The following is a 12,636-nucleotide window of genomic DNA, read 5'->3' as shown; positions in this document are numbered from 1 at the left end:
TGACCAGGGAGAGCAGGATTAACATGACGTAGGGAATGTTGATTATCCCACCGAATATCAGGTACAAGACACTGTTCCCATAGGTATCTAAACTGTTGTAGCCATGTCCGGTGATGCTGAAGTAACAGAGGGGGATCACGAAGCAGTTGATGATATCCACAGCTGCCAGATTCTTGTAAAGGAGGGCACATTTTTTGTCTATGCTTCTGTTTCTGCCGATGACCCAGAATAGCAGTGTGTTTAGGAATGTGCCGAATAGTCCTGTCAGGATTGCAAAGATATCCAATATCTTAGTCACGTTCATCCTCCTGGGCTTTCGTTAGAGATTACTTTTAATGTTTGAATTCAGGTCTGCTTGAGTATACGTATGAATGTTATCAAGTGTAACTATCAAATTGACTTTGATGCAGGTTTTGAATTGAACTTTACAAAAAGCAAGTAGGAAGAAATGAGCCAAAATATAATATCAGATAAGAAGCAGCACTGTTAGTATCAAATTCTTATGTCATCAGAACACATAAAATGTACTATGAAGCAATCTTTATCTACAATTCTTCATATCAACCAATTATCGCGTGTCACATAACTTTATGGCCCATTTCAATTACGTGTGGGTTGGCCGAAAGAACACGTAAGTCATTTTATATGGGGAGACAGTGGTTACCAGTGCAATGGTTACCAGGCCAAGAAGTTCGCCAAAACATTTAATTTCAAAACAAAAATGGATGTATTGAATATATTAATATTTGATTTCAGTGGTGCGGTCCCCAGACTCGGTCCTGCTAGCTGATAAGGATGCTGTTATCTACAAACTACGGGAACATGTTAAGAAGACCGAAGAAGATAAGACGAACCTTACGGACCAACTCTTGGAGGTGAGATTGTCTGTCTTTTGGTGTTTTTTAAATCGTCAGTTATAAAAACGAAAATTGCATCCTATTTTTAAGATAAATCAACGAAAATGTTAACCGATGGAAATTGATTCCGACGAAAAGTCTAGAACTGATGACTATTGACTATGCACGTGACACACAAGTCTATTATTACATCAGGCATTATTACTGATCAGTTAGTTAGTGTTCTAACAGCATGTATTATTACACGATTTACCATGGTTACAGGTGAGCAACACTCTACGAGCCAGCAAGGAACATTTTGAGAGTAAAATTAGGAGCTTAGAATTCCACGTATCTACCACCAAGGTAACTGAATTATGTTAATCAGTTATTTTTCCTTAATCCGTTAGTCGTTATCACTAGTTTTGTGTGATCAGAGGTCTGTGTTAATAAAACAACAATTTACAGTGCTCACTCCAAGTATGATTTAAATATCTGCCGTAAAACAAATGTGTCCTTAATTCTTTAATTAACAAATTAGTTAATTAATCAACAATTAATGAGTTGCCCACCTCTCAGGAAAAGTTAAACCGAACACAAGGAGAGAATCAGACGTTACTGGGCGAGTTCACGAACTGTAAAAGTGACCTAGAAACGTTCGAGACAGATCAGAGGACACTGCGGAACAAACTGTCCGATGTTCAGGCTGTGTTGGTTGCTACGGAGAAGCAGAATTGTCAGCAGCTCCGAGAGTGAGATCTTTATATTCGTTTACTGCTCGGTTAATTTATTGGCAATCGTTTAATCGGCTAATTGATTGGAAATTGGTTGATTTATTGGAAATTGGTTAATTTATTGGACATTTTCGATCAATAGTTGAGAATAGATATATATATTTGTGAAACGTTATCTTGGCGACAATTGGTGTCCCAAAAACATTAAGTTTGATTGACTTTGATTATTTCTTAAACTTAAGGAAATATCTTGTGCAGACTGCAAGAAGAAGAAAACCGGAAGAGAGAGGAGATGCGGGCAGACCAGCACAAGGTGGTGGAAAGTTTGAGGCAGACCATCGTCCAACAACAAAACGATGTAAGTATTTACTACTATTATAAGTGACGCAAAAAGAATTCCATCCCTCCTCTCCAGTTTGAAAAACGAATAAAACACAGTTATCCGGTTTTTTGAACTCACAATAAATGCAGATTCTGAAATAATTTCTGCACGATTGTAGAGCAAAGTGAAAAGTCTTCTTTTTGTTTTTGTTTTTTTCTCTTTTTTCTTTGGTTTTGTATCTTTTAATCTTTTTTTTGTTTTTATGATATGATGAGATAATTGAAATTATGCAAATGTAAAATATCCTCGTGTTATGAAATGTATCCATGTCTGTCCTTCTTTACTTGTGTTTCTTGAAAGGATGCGTCATCCAATTCAATCATTGGTCAACTAGTGGTTACTCCATTTCCAACCAGGTTTGGCTTTGTGTACTTGTTGTACAATATTTGTATGTCACGTGGTGTTACTTTCAGCTCACGTTATCTTTCCTCATAACGACACCGTTCTGTGGGTTTTTAGGGCTAAGTTAAAGAAAACTACTTGTTTAACAGTTCACCTACTCAAATAAGACTAATGTAAGATTTTAAATAAAATTGAATTCGTGTAAGACGCTAACCTGAATAAAGAAAGGATTCGATTTCAGAGGAGATTCATACAGGATAGCCCCGTCACTTTTTCGTTGAATTTGAAGGATAGGGTCTGGGCTCGGAGAATATTCTGCTATAAGAGCTTCGTTTTTCTTTTGGAGTTTTTTGTTGGCAATGATAGTCCAATAGTTAAGACTCTTAGGTTTGCCGAATATGGACCTCCTTTTCCTGACTGCTCCTGGTCGGAACATGATCTTCTTTGCATGTTTTGGCGGGGGAGTTTGTGTCGCTAATCGAGCGTTCTTATTTCTTGGTTGTTGACGCCGAGCAGTCGCTAATGTGGACTTTGCTTCTGGACGTCGGATCTTTGGATCGTTGAGCTGGGACGTGGCAGAGAACTTTTGAGGGGCCAGTGTCACTTTATTAGGTGAGAGTTTGGGAAGACACTCTTTAGGAGGCACTGGGGTGACAGGAGAGGGGTTTGGTGGGAGGATGGTGGGAGTCGAGGATGTAACATCATCCCTTTCCACTTCGATACACAGCGAGTCTCCCTTATTTTCTATTTTCAGGGTCTCTTCTATCGCAGTATTCCGCACAGTCTGGTCCGTTTTCCTTTTTTCCGTCAATCTTCTTTCCCTCGCAGACGACAGCTTATTAGCTTTGGTAAGCTTGGATCTGGTGATTACAGGATGAAGATTCGCTGTACACAGTATTTCGTCTAAATCGACAAGAACTCTTTCGGCTTCTGATTGTACTTCCTGGTTCTTAATCTTGTGTTTAGGAGGTGGTCTGCGTGAAGGTTTCTTGAAAGATTTCTTTGCTGTAATCTCCGGGCATACAATTGGCGATGTTTCTTTATTTTCGTATTGTTCCATCTTCCGTGGATCCCGACCAATCTCCTCCATTTTGTGACCAGATGTTTCATTGTCTAGCTTCTCTTCACCAAAAGACAATGAAACGCTATCCGATTCTTTGAATTCGTATGGTGACCATTTTGCTTTTTCGTCCCCGGAAATGAAAACGAGTTCACCAGGTTCAAGATCCTGAGGGATAAACTTGTATTTGTTGGGCCAGATGAGCTTCTTCTGATGTTTGGGGAAAGGATAGTGACACTTTACCACCTCTCCTGGGCTCAACTCCGTGTCTGATACGTCCATGGCCGGGTAAATCTGAAACAAACTTGTGGATAACTTGTCTAATTTAAGCATTTTTTTTGTCCGTCAAATTTAGTAATTTAGAAATTGGGGCGTTAAAATTAGTCAGAGAAATGTGATCATGACCGTCCTAAAAAGGGGAGGACTGTACCTTTAAAGTAGTCCCCTTGTTCCTCTCGTTACGGCTTCTCAGGGTTCGTCTTCTTCGTTTTCTTTGAGAAACTTTCTCCATGCTGGTCATCTTCGCTAGCGGGTGTTCTTTTTGAGCTTCCTTCAGTCTCATAAGCATACGCTGCTTGTGATAGTTCTTTGGTTTAAAGTCGATCTGACTATGTGATTTTACTATTTCTTGATCTTCTTCTGGTTTCATTTCTTCCCGTAGTCCACTTTCGAGATCTTTGTTAATGCTGTTATCTCTTTCTAAAAGTTTTGCTAGTTCTGAAAGCTTTTTCGTGGTCTTTACAAAGAATCCGACCATCAGACATGCTAGCAGGATGGCAGATAAAACGGCTATGAAACTGAGTATAAAAGCAACTTTTATTGCGGAGTCATCGGATCCGGCGATTTCTAGGACTTCCGCAACAGGCGATGCCGCAGTAGAATTGCTGTTGCTGATATTCTGATACAGTGAACGTGGAACTGGAGCAGCGGAAAGCGGCACTGTGAGTGCCCAGATGAAAAGGATAATCCTGGTCATCGTTAAATAAAAATGTGTTTTTGAAAGTTTGCTAATGTATTACTGTAAACAGAGATTGTAACGAATGTTAATGGTAAAGAAAGAATTTGATTGCGTGTAAAAGACACCGTTAACAGTGAAATAAACTGCGCCATGGTAACCACGACGCCCACGTGTCGAATCGCGCGACGCTATCTCTATGATTAGTGTGCCTTGCGCGCTGATTTAACCAGATTTACTAGTTGACGAATGACGACTCTATTTTTTCTTTTTTTCTTTTTCCGTTTTTTTTCTTTGGTTTTAAAACCTGTGGGACTGGAGGAGAGGACCCCCTAAAGCCCTAAAAATGCATACCATAAAAACAAAAACAAGCGATCTAAAAGTCTAAACAAACATGTAATCAACATTATACGTGGAATTTTGCTAGATTAAATAAAACATTCCCTCCCCCTGTAATTTAAATATTTGTCCGATTAACATAAACCCAGGCAGCGAGAATCGAGATACAAGTATTACATTCATGACTGTATATTGTATAACCTTATAACTAATACTATAATCTCCTTAATATTCAAGCTTCATCACTGCCAGAAAAGTTACTCGACTTTCACCAAATTTCTCTCTATTCAAACTTTCATTAAACCATGTTCCTTCTAATCCAGTCAACGTAAAACAGCACATCAACACTCATATCAAAGTCATAAAGCCCCTCAATTCCAGTCCTCCGGGGAGTATTCCAGCTCACCAGGGATACCAGGGTCCAAGTTCCGTTATCCTGGACAAATAGTGGACCTCCGGAGTCTCCGTACCAGAAGCGTTGTTTTTCTAGTGGTGGTGTCCCTGTACAGAGCATTCCGTCTATCCAACCTGATGCGATCGTTTCTTCAACAACCTGGTGTTTTAATGTTAAATTTAACTATTTAATAGCAGAAGAGGATAAAATGTTTAGGAAGAGAATAAAAGATATTTGTTTTGGGGATTCACATCACTCTATACTGACTAAAGATCCCCTACCGGACCCCCCCCTCCCCTCTACGTAACATTTCATTACCGATGCGGGGATACCGCTCTCTTCTGCCAGTTCCAGTCCAACTCCTTTCCAATAGCTCAGACACGTACCCTGATCAGGTAGGACCTGTTCCACTTTCTGCAGCGTGTTTAGTCTACTCCCATCACCCATGTCGCCCCACCCTGTTATAGTGATAGTGGTCCCTTCCTCGTAGATACTCCTGTCAGTGGGCAGGGAGATAACACTGTAACCACTCTCCTCTAACTCTACCTCCTCTAATATCAGCAAAGCGATGTCGTTAAACGGCTCGTTAAACGTTCCATGGTGGAAATCCTCGTGCACTATAATCTGAGATACCCCCATCCTCCTCTCAATGTCTCCTGTCTCGTTCAAAGCGTAGTCCCCTAAAGTAACAACAATATTATCTGGATCAACCCACTCCACACAGTGAGCTGCAGTTAGGACGGTGCGGGAAGAGATAAGGGATCCGCCACACCAGTGCGAGTGGGGTCTGTAGGATGAGAGACGTGCCTGTGCGGGACGAGGGTGAAAATATTGATCGCCACCCAGTCATATAATTATTTTAATTAGATCTTCTGGTATTTTGTGGCAAAATTCTGTATTTCAATGGTGTCCGCCGTCCGTTCATACCTAATTTTGGAGAACTACTTACCATGAATGGAAATTCTCCTGGCTGTGTATCTTCTGAATTAATAAGTGAAGCAATTTCTACCACCAACATCAGGAGAAGCAGCGGTGTACTCATTATCCGGACCTGAAATAGAATTTTTGTATGTTTTCTGTCCTCAGACGTTCGACATATTATCTCAAACTCCATTCGCCTGAGCCTTTGTCCTCTCTTACATACTCAATACTTCCTTTCCGACTCATGTTTCATTTTCTTGCTCCCCTCAACAAGCCCAATTGAAATTAGGATCCCTTCAAGACACTTCTTTGCTGTTTTAGTCAAATTGGAAAAGTTAACTTTGAGTAAGAATCACTCACCATGGTCACGTGACGAAAGCAATATTCCAGTTATCGATAAACTGTTAATAGGAACAACAAGTAAAGTAATAGGTCTATAGGTACAAATAAAACCAGTGGTTATCTCAAACGTATAGAGAGTGATACAGGAAGAATCTGTTCAACAGAAATAGTCCCCGACAGTCTCTCTCACTGCCTTCAAATACTACTATTCACGTGACACATATGCCGGTCACGTGATAAGATCTTAAACTAATATCATCCAAAATAGGGTACAACTAAACATGTCAATCTGTAGAGTAAACAAAAGAAGTGACAATTAAGCCTAATTAAGGAAAGTGCGGTGGAAACAGCTTGCTAACCGTGTGTAATGAGGTATAGAACTAAAGGCCAATAAAATATAGGAAGATTAACTAGTAGTATAAAATGACGAGTACACTCGTGAAAGGAGAGTACACTATTTAAAGATCAAAGAACCATCGAATAAAAAACACAAGTTCCAGAGAGGGCCACAGGTGAAGATAAATTGTTTTTTTAGCAGATGACAAATTGGAACAATATTCTGATAAAATTAATTGCCTTGCTATGATTTAATTATATTTTTGGTCATGAATATGTGAGATGAAATATTGGCAAAATTAGATTTCATAAAACTTTTATTACGGTAGGTTGTTGAACAATGAACCTGAAATAGAATGAAACAATATCTGCAACTTGATAATGTGTGGCAAACTCTCTTATCTTAACCTCTTTTTTTAACGCTGATTCCGATACACCACACATGACGTTACAATGCTTCCCTAACGACCGTTTAAACTTGAAAATTAAATAAATAACAAGTTATTAAACCCCAGGTTAACCGTTTACAAGAACAACAATCCCACACGGCCCACCAGCTGTCCTCCCAACAATCAGACCTCAACTCCACCATCAGCTCCCTCACCAAGAAACTCCGAGACCGGACCACTCAACAGAAACACGCTGTATCAGACCTTGAAAAACTGCGCTCTCAACAGGACCATGATAGAGAGAAAAACTTTAAAACAGAGTCTCGTTTAAAAGCTGTGAACATGCAGCTGGCGTGTGCTAACAACCAAGTTGCCATGGTAACGGAGAATGAGGCTAAGTTGTGTAGCAGGATAAAGGAACTACAGCTCAGGATTGATCAGTTAGAGTTTGATATTGAGAGGGGGAAGTCGTCTCCTGGAGGGGTTCTCAATCACTCTAGTGTCGGTTGGTATTTTGTATTTTGGTTTATTAATCAATCATCAATTTGTAAGCCTCAGGCCAAAATGCCTTGAAAATCTTCAAGATATTTAGTATTTACGAAAAGGAACAAGTGATATTAGTAAAGAAGTAGACGTTTCGTCACATATTTGCCTAAATAATTGTCAGAGTTTTTAAAACTCTGATACCGGAAGTTCTGATGCTCTGATAATGTTATATTACCTACGATTATCTATGATTATCCAGGTAATTATCAGTAGTTAATATAATATGATATAACCATATTCACCAGGAAATCTGATCGAACAACCATTTGTACCGCTTCTGACTTCGAAAGATAGGAGCAAATCCAGTAGAAAGCATGAAAAGAAGGACAGAAAAGAAAAAGACCAAATCAACCAAATATTTTCATCCGATATCATCAGGTGCGTCTTGTTTTGTTATTCAGATCGGGTCTCCTATGCGAAACAGTCGAAATTTAATCCGTCTAATTTACGCCAGTAAAGAGATATTATTTATTCGGCTCTGTTTTTACACCTTTTTTAATCTTAAACTCATTTAATTAGTACTTACTAGCAATAAAACTGAGCTTCTTCAATTTTAATGGACAACTTGGCGAACATGGCCATGGATCATCCTCCGTTTTTAGGGTATCAAGCACATTAAACCCTGCATTATAGTTATACTAGTCATGTTATTATTAGAGACTTTCCTGATTGAGCAACTCATTAAAATCATAATCACATTCTCATACCTGTCATCTTTCAAATCAATCCCGTAATTTCAGATCATAGCTATGCTAAGCTTATTCTTTCATTGATCATTCACACCAGGCAAGATTAGTTTTACTTGTTTGCTTGTGTGATTTTGAAAACAAAATACTTTTTAAATCTTCACAAATTTGCCGCTTATTATATAAACTCTAAATGTCCACTGTTAATTCTAAAATACCACCCCCAGGTCCACCAGGAAGGATAAAAGTGCTGCCAAGAACCGTAAAGCTACCAGCACACCAGTACCACACACTGATAGGAGTGACACGACCATAAAGTTTACTGATAACAATTACCCTGAGGATATCAGCAGGATTAATGAGGGGTGAGGGACGGAGTTATTGGAGTGACACGACCATAAAGTTTACTGATAACAATTACCCTGAGGATATCAGCAAGATTAATGAGGGGTGAGGGACGGAGTTATAGGAGTGACACGACCATCAAGTTTACTGTTAACAATTGCCCTGAGGATATCAGCAGGATTAATGAGGGGTGAGGGACGGAGTTATAGGAGTGACACGACCAAAAAGTTTACTGATAACAATTACCCTGAGGATATCAGCAGGATTAATGAGGGGTGAGGGACGGAGTTATAGGAGTGACACGACCATAAAGTTTACTGATAACAATTACCCTGAGGATATCAGCAGGATTAATGGGGGTGAGGGACGGAGTTATAGGAGTGACACGATCATAAAGGTTACTGTTAACAATTGCCCTGAGGATATCAGCAGGATTAATGAGGGGTGAGGGACGGAGTTATAGGAGTGACACGACCATAAAGTTTACTGATAACAATTACCCTGAGGATATCAGCAGGATTAATGGGGGGTGAGGGACGGAGTTGTAGGGGTGACACGATCATAAAGGTTACTGTTAACAATTGCCCTGAGGATATCAGCAGGATTAATGAGGGGTGAGGGACGGAGTTATAGGAGTGACACGACCATAAAGTTTACTGATAACAATTACCCTGAGGATATCAGCAGGATTAATGAGGGGTGAGGGACGGAGTTATAGGAGTGACACGACCATAAAGTTTACTGATAACAATTACCCTGAGGATATCAGCAGGATTAATGGGGGGTGAGGGACGGAGTTATAGGAGTGACACGACCATAAAGTTTACTGATAACAATTGCCCTGAGGATATCAGCAGGATTAATGAGGGGTGAGGGACGGAGTTATAGGAGTGACACGACCATAAAGTTTACTGATAACAATTACCCTGAGGATATCAGCAGGATTAATGAGGGGTGAGGGACGGAGTTATAGGAGTGACACGACCATAAAGTTTACTGATAACAATTACCCTGAGGATATCAGCAGGATTAATGAGGGGTGAGGGACGGAGTTATAGGAGTGACACGACCATAAAGTTTACTGATAACAATTGCCCTGAGGATATCAGCAGGATTAATGAGGGGTGAGGGACGGAGTTATAGGAGTGACACGACCAAAAAGTTTACTGATAACAATTACCCTGAGGATATCAGCAGGATTAATGAGGGGTGAGGGACGGAGTTATAGGAGTGACACGACCATAAAGTTTACTGATAACAATTGCCCTGAGGATATCAGCAGGATTAATGAGGGGTGAGGGACGGAGTTATAGGAGTGACACGACCATAAAGTTTACTGATAACAATTACCCTGAGGATATCAGCAGGATTGATGAGGGGTGAGGGACGGAGTTATTGGAGTGACGCGACCATAAAGTTTACTGATAACAATTACCCTGAGGATATCAGCAGGATTAATGAGGGGTGAGGGACGGAGTTATAGGAGTGACGCGACCATAAAGTTTACTGATAACAATTACCCTGAGGATATCAGCAGGATTAATGAGGGGTGAGGTACGGGGTTATAGGAGTGACACGACCATAAAGTTTACTGATAACAATTACCCTGAGGATATCAGCAGGATTAATGAGGGGTGAGGTACGGGGTTATAGGAGTGACACGACCATAAAGTTTACTGATAACAATTACCCTGAGGATATCATCAGGATTAATGGGGGGTGAGGGACGGAGTTATAGGAGTGACACGACCATAAAGTTTACTGATAACAATTGCCCTGAGGATATCAGCAGGATTAATGAGGGTTGAGGGACGGAGTTATAGGAGTGACACGACCATAAAGTTTACTGATAACAATTACCCTGAGGATATCAGCAGGATTAATGAGGAGTGAGGGACGGAGTTATAGCTTTAGTGTTTAGTCACCAATCAGATGCCAAATATTCTAAAATAATTTTATTTGGTGATTGATACAAGATAATCGTATTTTACTCATTTAGAATATTATTTCATGATAAAAATGATTTTCACAGGATAATTTTGCTGACTGTTGAGTATATTTGAGGTGACAGTTGCAATAGAATGTCTATTTGCATGTACGACCTTATTAATGTCATCATGATTGACCCAAGTCTCAAATTAAAAATAAAACGAATGTTTAACAGTTTAACTTAAGCCTCACTCTTCTGTAACACATTTGACTGATACACTTACACATAATACTTATCGACTATTGTGTATAAATAAATTGAGTGATCTTAAATTTTAAATAGCCGTTGAGCTAGACGGCGCACGTTTTTAGCCCTAACATTTTCAATCTTTAATTAGGAGTAATTAATTAATTAGGAGTATTCATAGCAAGGATTTTACCAAAACCCATAATCATGGGTAGAGTGGACCGCTGTCAGTGTCTCTCTTTCCCAAACAAAAGGAAATGATATTAATTTGATTGACCGTTCTCAAATGCAAAATGATACCGAGAATGAAATCGGTCGCTCGCTTTTCCCATTCATTCACGGCTTACGAATTGTATAATTAAGTTTCGATTGATTACATCAATCAGATGCTGTAAAACTCTCTTTGGGTTGCGTTCGGGTCGATACCTAGTATTTCGGGGTAAGGGACAAGGGTGGTAGTTATTACTTATCGAACAAGCTGAAGTTTATTGAATCTTCATTGCCGAGTACAGCTGCCTTTGGGTAGTTCTTCTTAGTCTATTACAATTGTAAATGAATGGGAAAAGCGAGCGACCGATTTCATTCTCGGTATCATTTTGCATTTGAGAACGGTCAATCAAATTAATATCATTTCCTTTTGTTTGGGAAAGAGAGACACTGACAGAGGTCCACTCTACCCATGATTATGGGTTTTGGTAAAATATCATCTCTTTTTGATTATAATGTCAGGGTACTTTATAAAGTCGAAATATAAACTGATATCTTCATTAATAAGGAGGAACTTTCAACGATTTCGAAATTTTTCCTTTCAAAACATATCCTTGTGTTTAGGGAAGCATTTCGGTCGATCACTGACTGAATATGCCACTTACATGCCACTCATTCAAGTTGGCATTAAATTCATATATAATGACATTAAACAGTCGTGGCAAAGCAGAATTTATTGGAAATCACGAATGAGCAAAATTCTCACCTTTCGCACGTGCAAACTTTGAGCGAACGTTGCGTGCGCATCCAATTTTGAATCGCCGTAAATTCTTGCATGTAATTGTTTTATATATAGCTTGATAAGCATGCAAAGTTTCAAAGTATTTCAAGAAGAACTGTAATCACAACGGCACTCTGAAGTTGACAGAAAATGACGAAAACAGCAATTTTCAGTGATTTTAGCAATTTTCTATCAATTTGGGCGTGTCCCCACGTGTGCAACTTTTCGATTTTCAACTTTAAAACTAGCCTAATGCACAATTTATACATAAAGGAAGCAGAACTAAGCTCCTCAACCCAAGGCATGGCCCAACACCAAAGAATACTAAATCGCGTAATTGACGTTTTTATGAAATAATTCTTCAAAAAAGCACAAACTTCAATGACGAATATCTTTATGAAGGAGCAAGCTAGAAAAACTTTCCGGTAGATTTTCAGAATGCTTGAACAATTATCTAAGGTGAAAATTTCCTCAGATTTTGAATAAAATGACTCCTTAATAGTTTAAATTTAATTTTAAAAGTTATTACTTTGTCAAAAATCAAGTTTTAAAAACGGCTAACTCGATGACGTCATCAAGGGGTGTTTATGACATCAAATAATTTTTTATACAATGTAAACTAAAGTATAAACAATTATTTGCAAGACCTGTGGTCGGAAATGGCTGTATCTTTTATACTTTTGAATCTATGGACACTTAAATACAGGCTACAATTGACTGGCAAAGCGTCTATCCCTGAATATCACAGTGCTGGCAAGCACGACCGTTGCATTTATTGTGGGTATACTATGTTCCCCATTTACTATTATACCCCCTTTACTATTATACCCCCTTTACTATTATACCCCTTTTACTATTATACCCC

General features: G+C 39.2%; 4 protein-coding genes across 7 annotated transcripts in view; 2 read left to right on the top strand and 2 right to left on the bottom strand.

The window, feature by feature from the left end:
• Nucleotides 1–10,834, top strand: part of LOC134822083 (myosin-15-like) — a 72,820-nt gene extending 61,986 nt beyond the window's left edge. The window contains exons 12-19 of one of the 2 annotated variants that reach the window (XM_063832953.1): nucleotides 757–875; nucleotides 1,122–1,202; nucleotides 1,416–1,588; nucleotides 1,829–1,928; nucleotides 7,157–7,535; nucleotides 7,822–7,954; nucleotides 8,490–8,627; nucleotides 10,315–10,834. In XM_063832953.1, the coding sequence (XP_063689023.1) occupies nucleotides 757–875; nucleotides 1,122–1,202; nucleotides 1,416–1,588; nucleotides 1,829–1,928; nucleotides 7,157–7,535; nucleotides 7,822–7,954; nucleotides 8,490–8,627; nucleotides 10,315–10,330 (1,139 nt within the window). In that variant the 3' untranslated portion in view covers nucleotides 10,331–10,834. Of the gene's footprint in view, nucleotides 1–756; nucleotides 876–1,121; nucleotides 1,203–1,415; nucleotides 1,589–1,828; nucleotides 1,929–7,156; nucleotides 7,536–7,821; nucleotides 7,955–8,316; nucleotides 8,363–8,489; nucleotides 8,628–10,314 lie in introns of those variants that run through there. The other variant, XM_063832954.1, reaches the window with a different exon arrangement.
• LOC134822081 (1-phosphatidylinositol 4,5-bisphosphate phosphodiesterase beta-4-like) overlaps nucleotides 1–12,636 on the top strand; it is an 858,242-nt gene that overhangs the window by 225,020 nt on the left and 620,586 nt on the right. The gene's annotated exons all lie outside the window — the stretch shown is intronic.
• Nucleotides 2,279–4,395, bottom strand: LOC134822087 (uncharacterized). Its single transcript, XM_063832962.1, has 3 exons — nucleotides 3,785–4,395; nucleotides 2,509–3,648; nucleotides 2,279–2,397 (listed from the first exon to the last, which is right to left on the bottom strand). The coding sequence occupies exons 1-3, from the start codon at nucleotides 4,328–4,330 to the stop codon at nucleotides 2,362–2,364; spliced, it is 1,722 nt and encodes a 573-aa protein (XP_063689032.1). The 5' UTR covers nucleotides 4,331–4,395; the 3' UTR covers nucleotides 2,279–2,361.
• LOC134822089 (chymotrypsinogen A-like) lies at nucleotides 4,869–6,751 on the bottom strand. 3 transcript variants are annotated; one of them, XM_063832966.1, is made up of 4 exons: nucleotides 6,665–6,751; nucleotides 5,992–6,093; nucleotides 5,361–5,849; nucleotides 4,869–5,201 (listed from the first exon to the last, which is right to left on the bottom strand). In XM_063832966.1, exons 2-4 carry the CDS (start codon nucleotides 6,082–6,084, stop codon nucleotides 4,947–4,949), a joined length of 837 nt encoding a protein of 278 aa, XP_063689036.1. In that variant the 5' UTR covers nucleotides 6,085–6,093; nucleotides 6,665–6,751; the 3' UTR covers nucleotides 4,869–4,946. The 3 variants fall into 3 exon arrangements, with proteins under 3 accessions (XP_063689036.1, XP_063689035.1, XP_063689034.1); XM_063832965.1 differs by lacking the exon at nucleotides 6,665–6,751 and adding an exon at nucleotides 6,324–6,479; XM_063832964.1 differs by lacking the exon at nucleotides 6,665–6,751 and having other exon boundaries at nucleotides 5,992–6,245.

The sequence above is a fragment of the Bolinopsis microptera genome, chromosome 10 (assembly GCF_026151205.1).
Source record: "Bolinopsis microptera isolate Bmic1 chromosome 10, MBARI_Bmic_1.0, whole genome shotgun sequence".
NCBI classification, from domain to species: Eukaryota; Metazoa; Ctenophora; class Tentaculata; order Lobata; family Bolinopsidae; genus Bolinopsis; species Bolinopsis microptera.
This window is presented reverse-complemented; position numbering and strand designations above follow the sequence as displayed.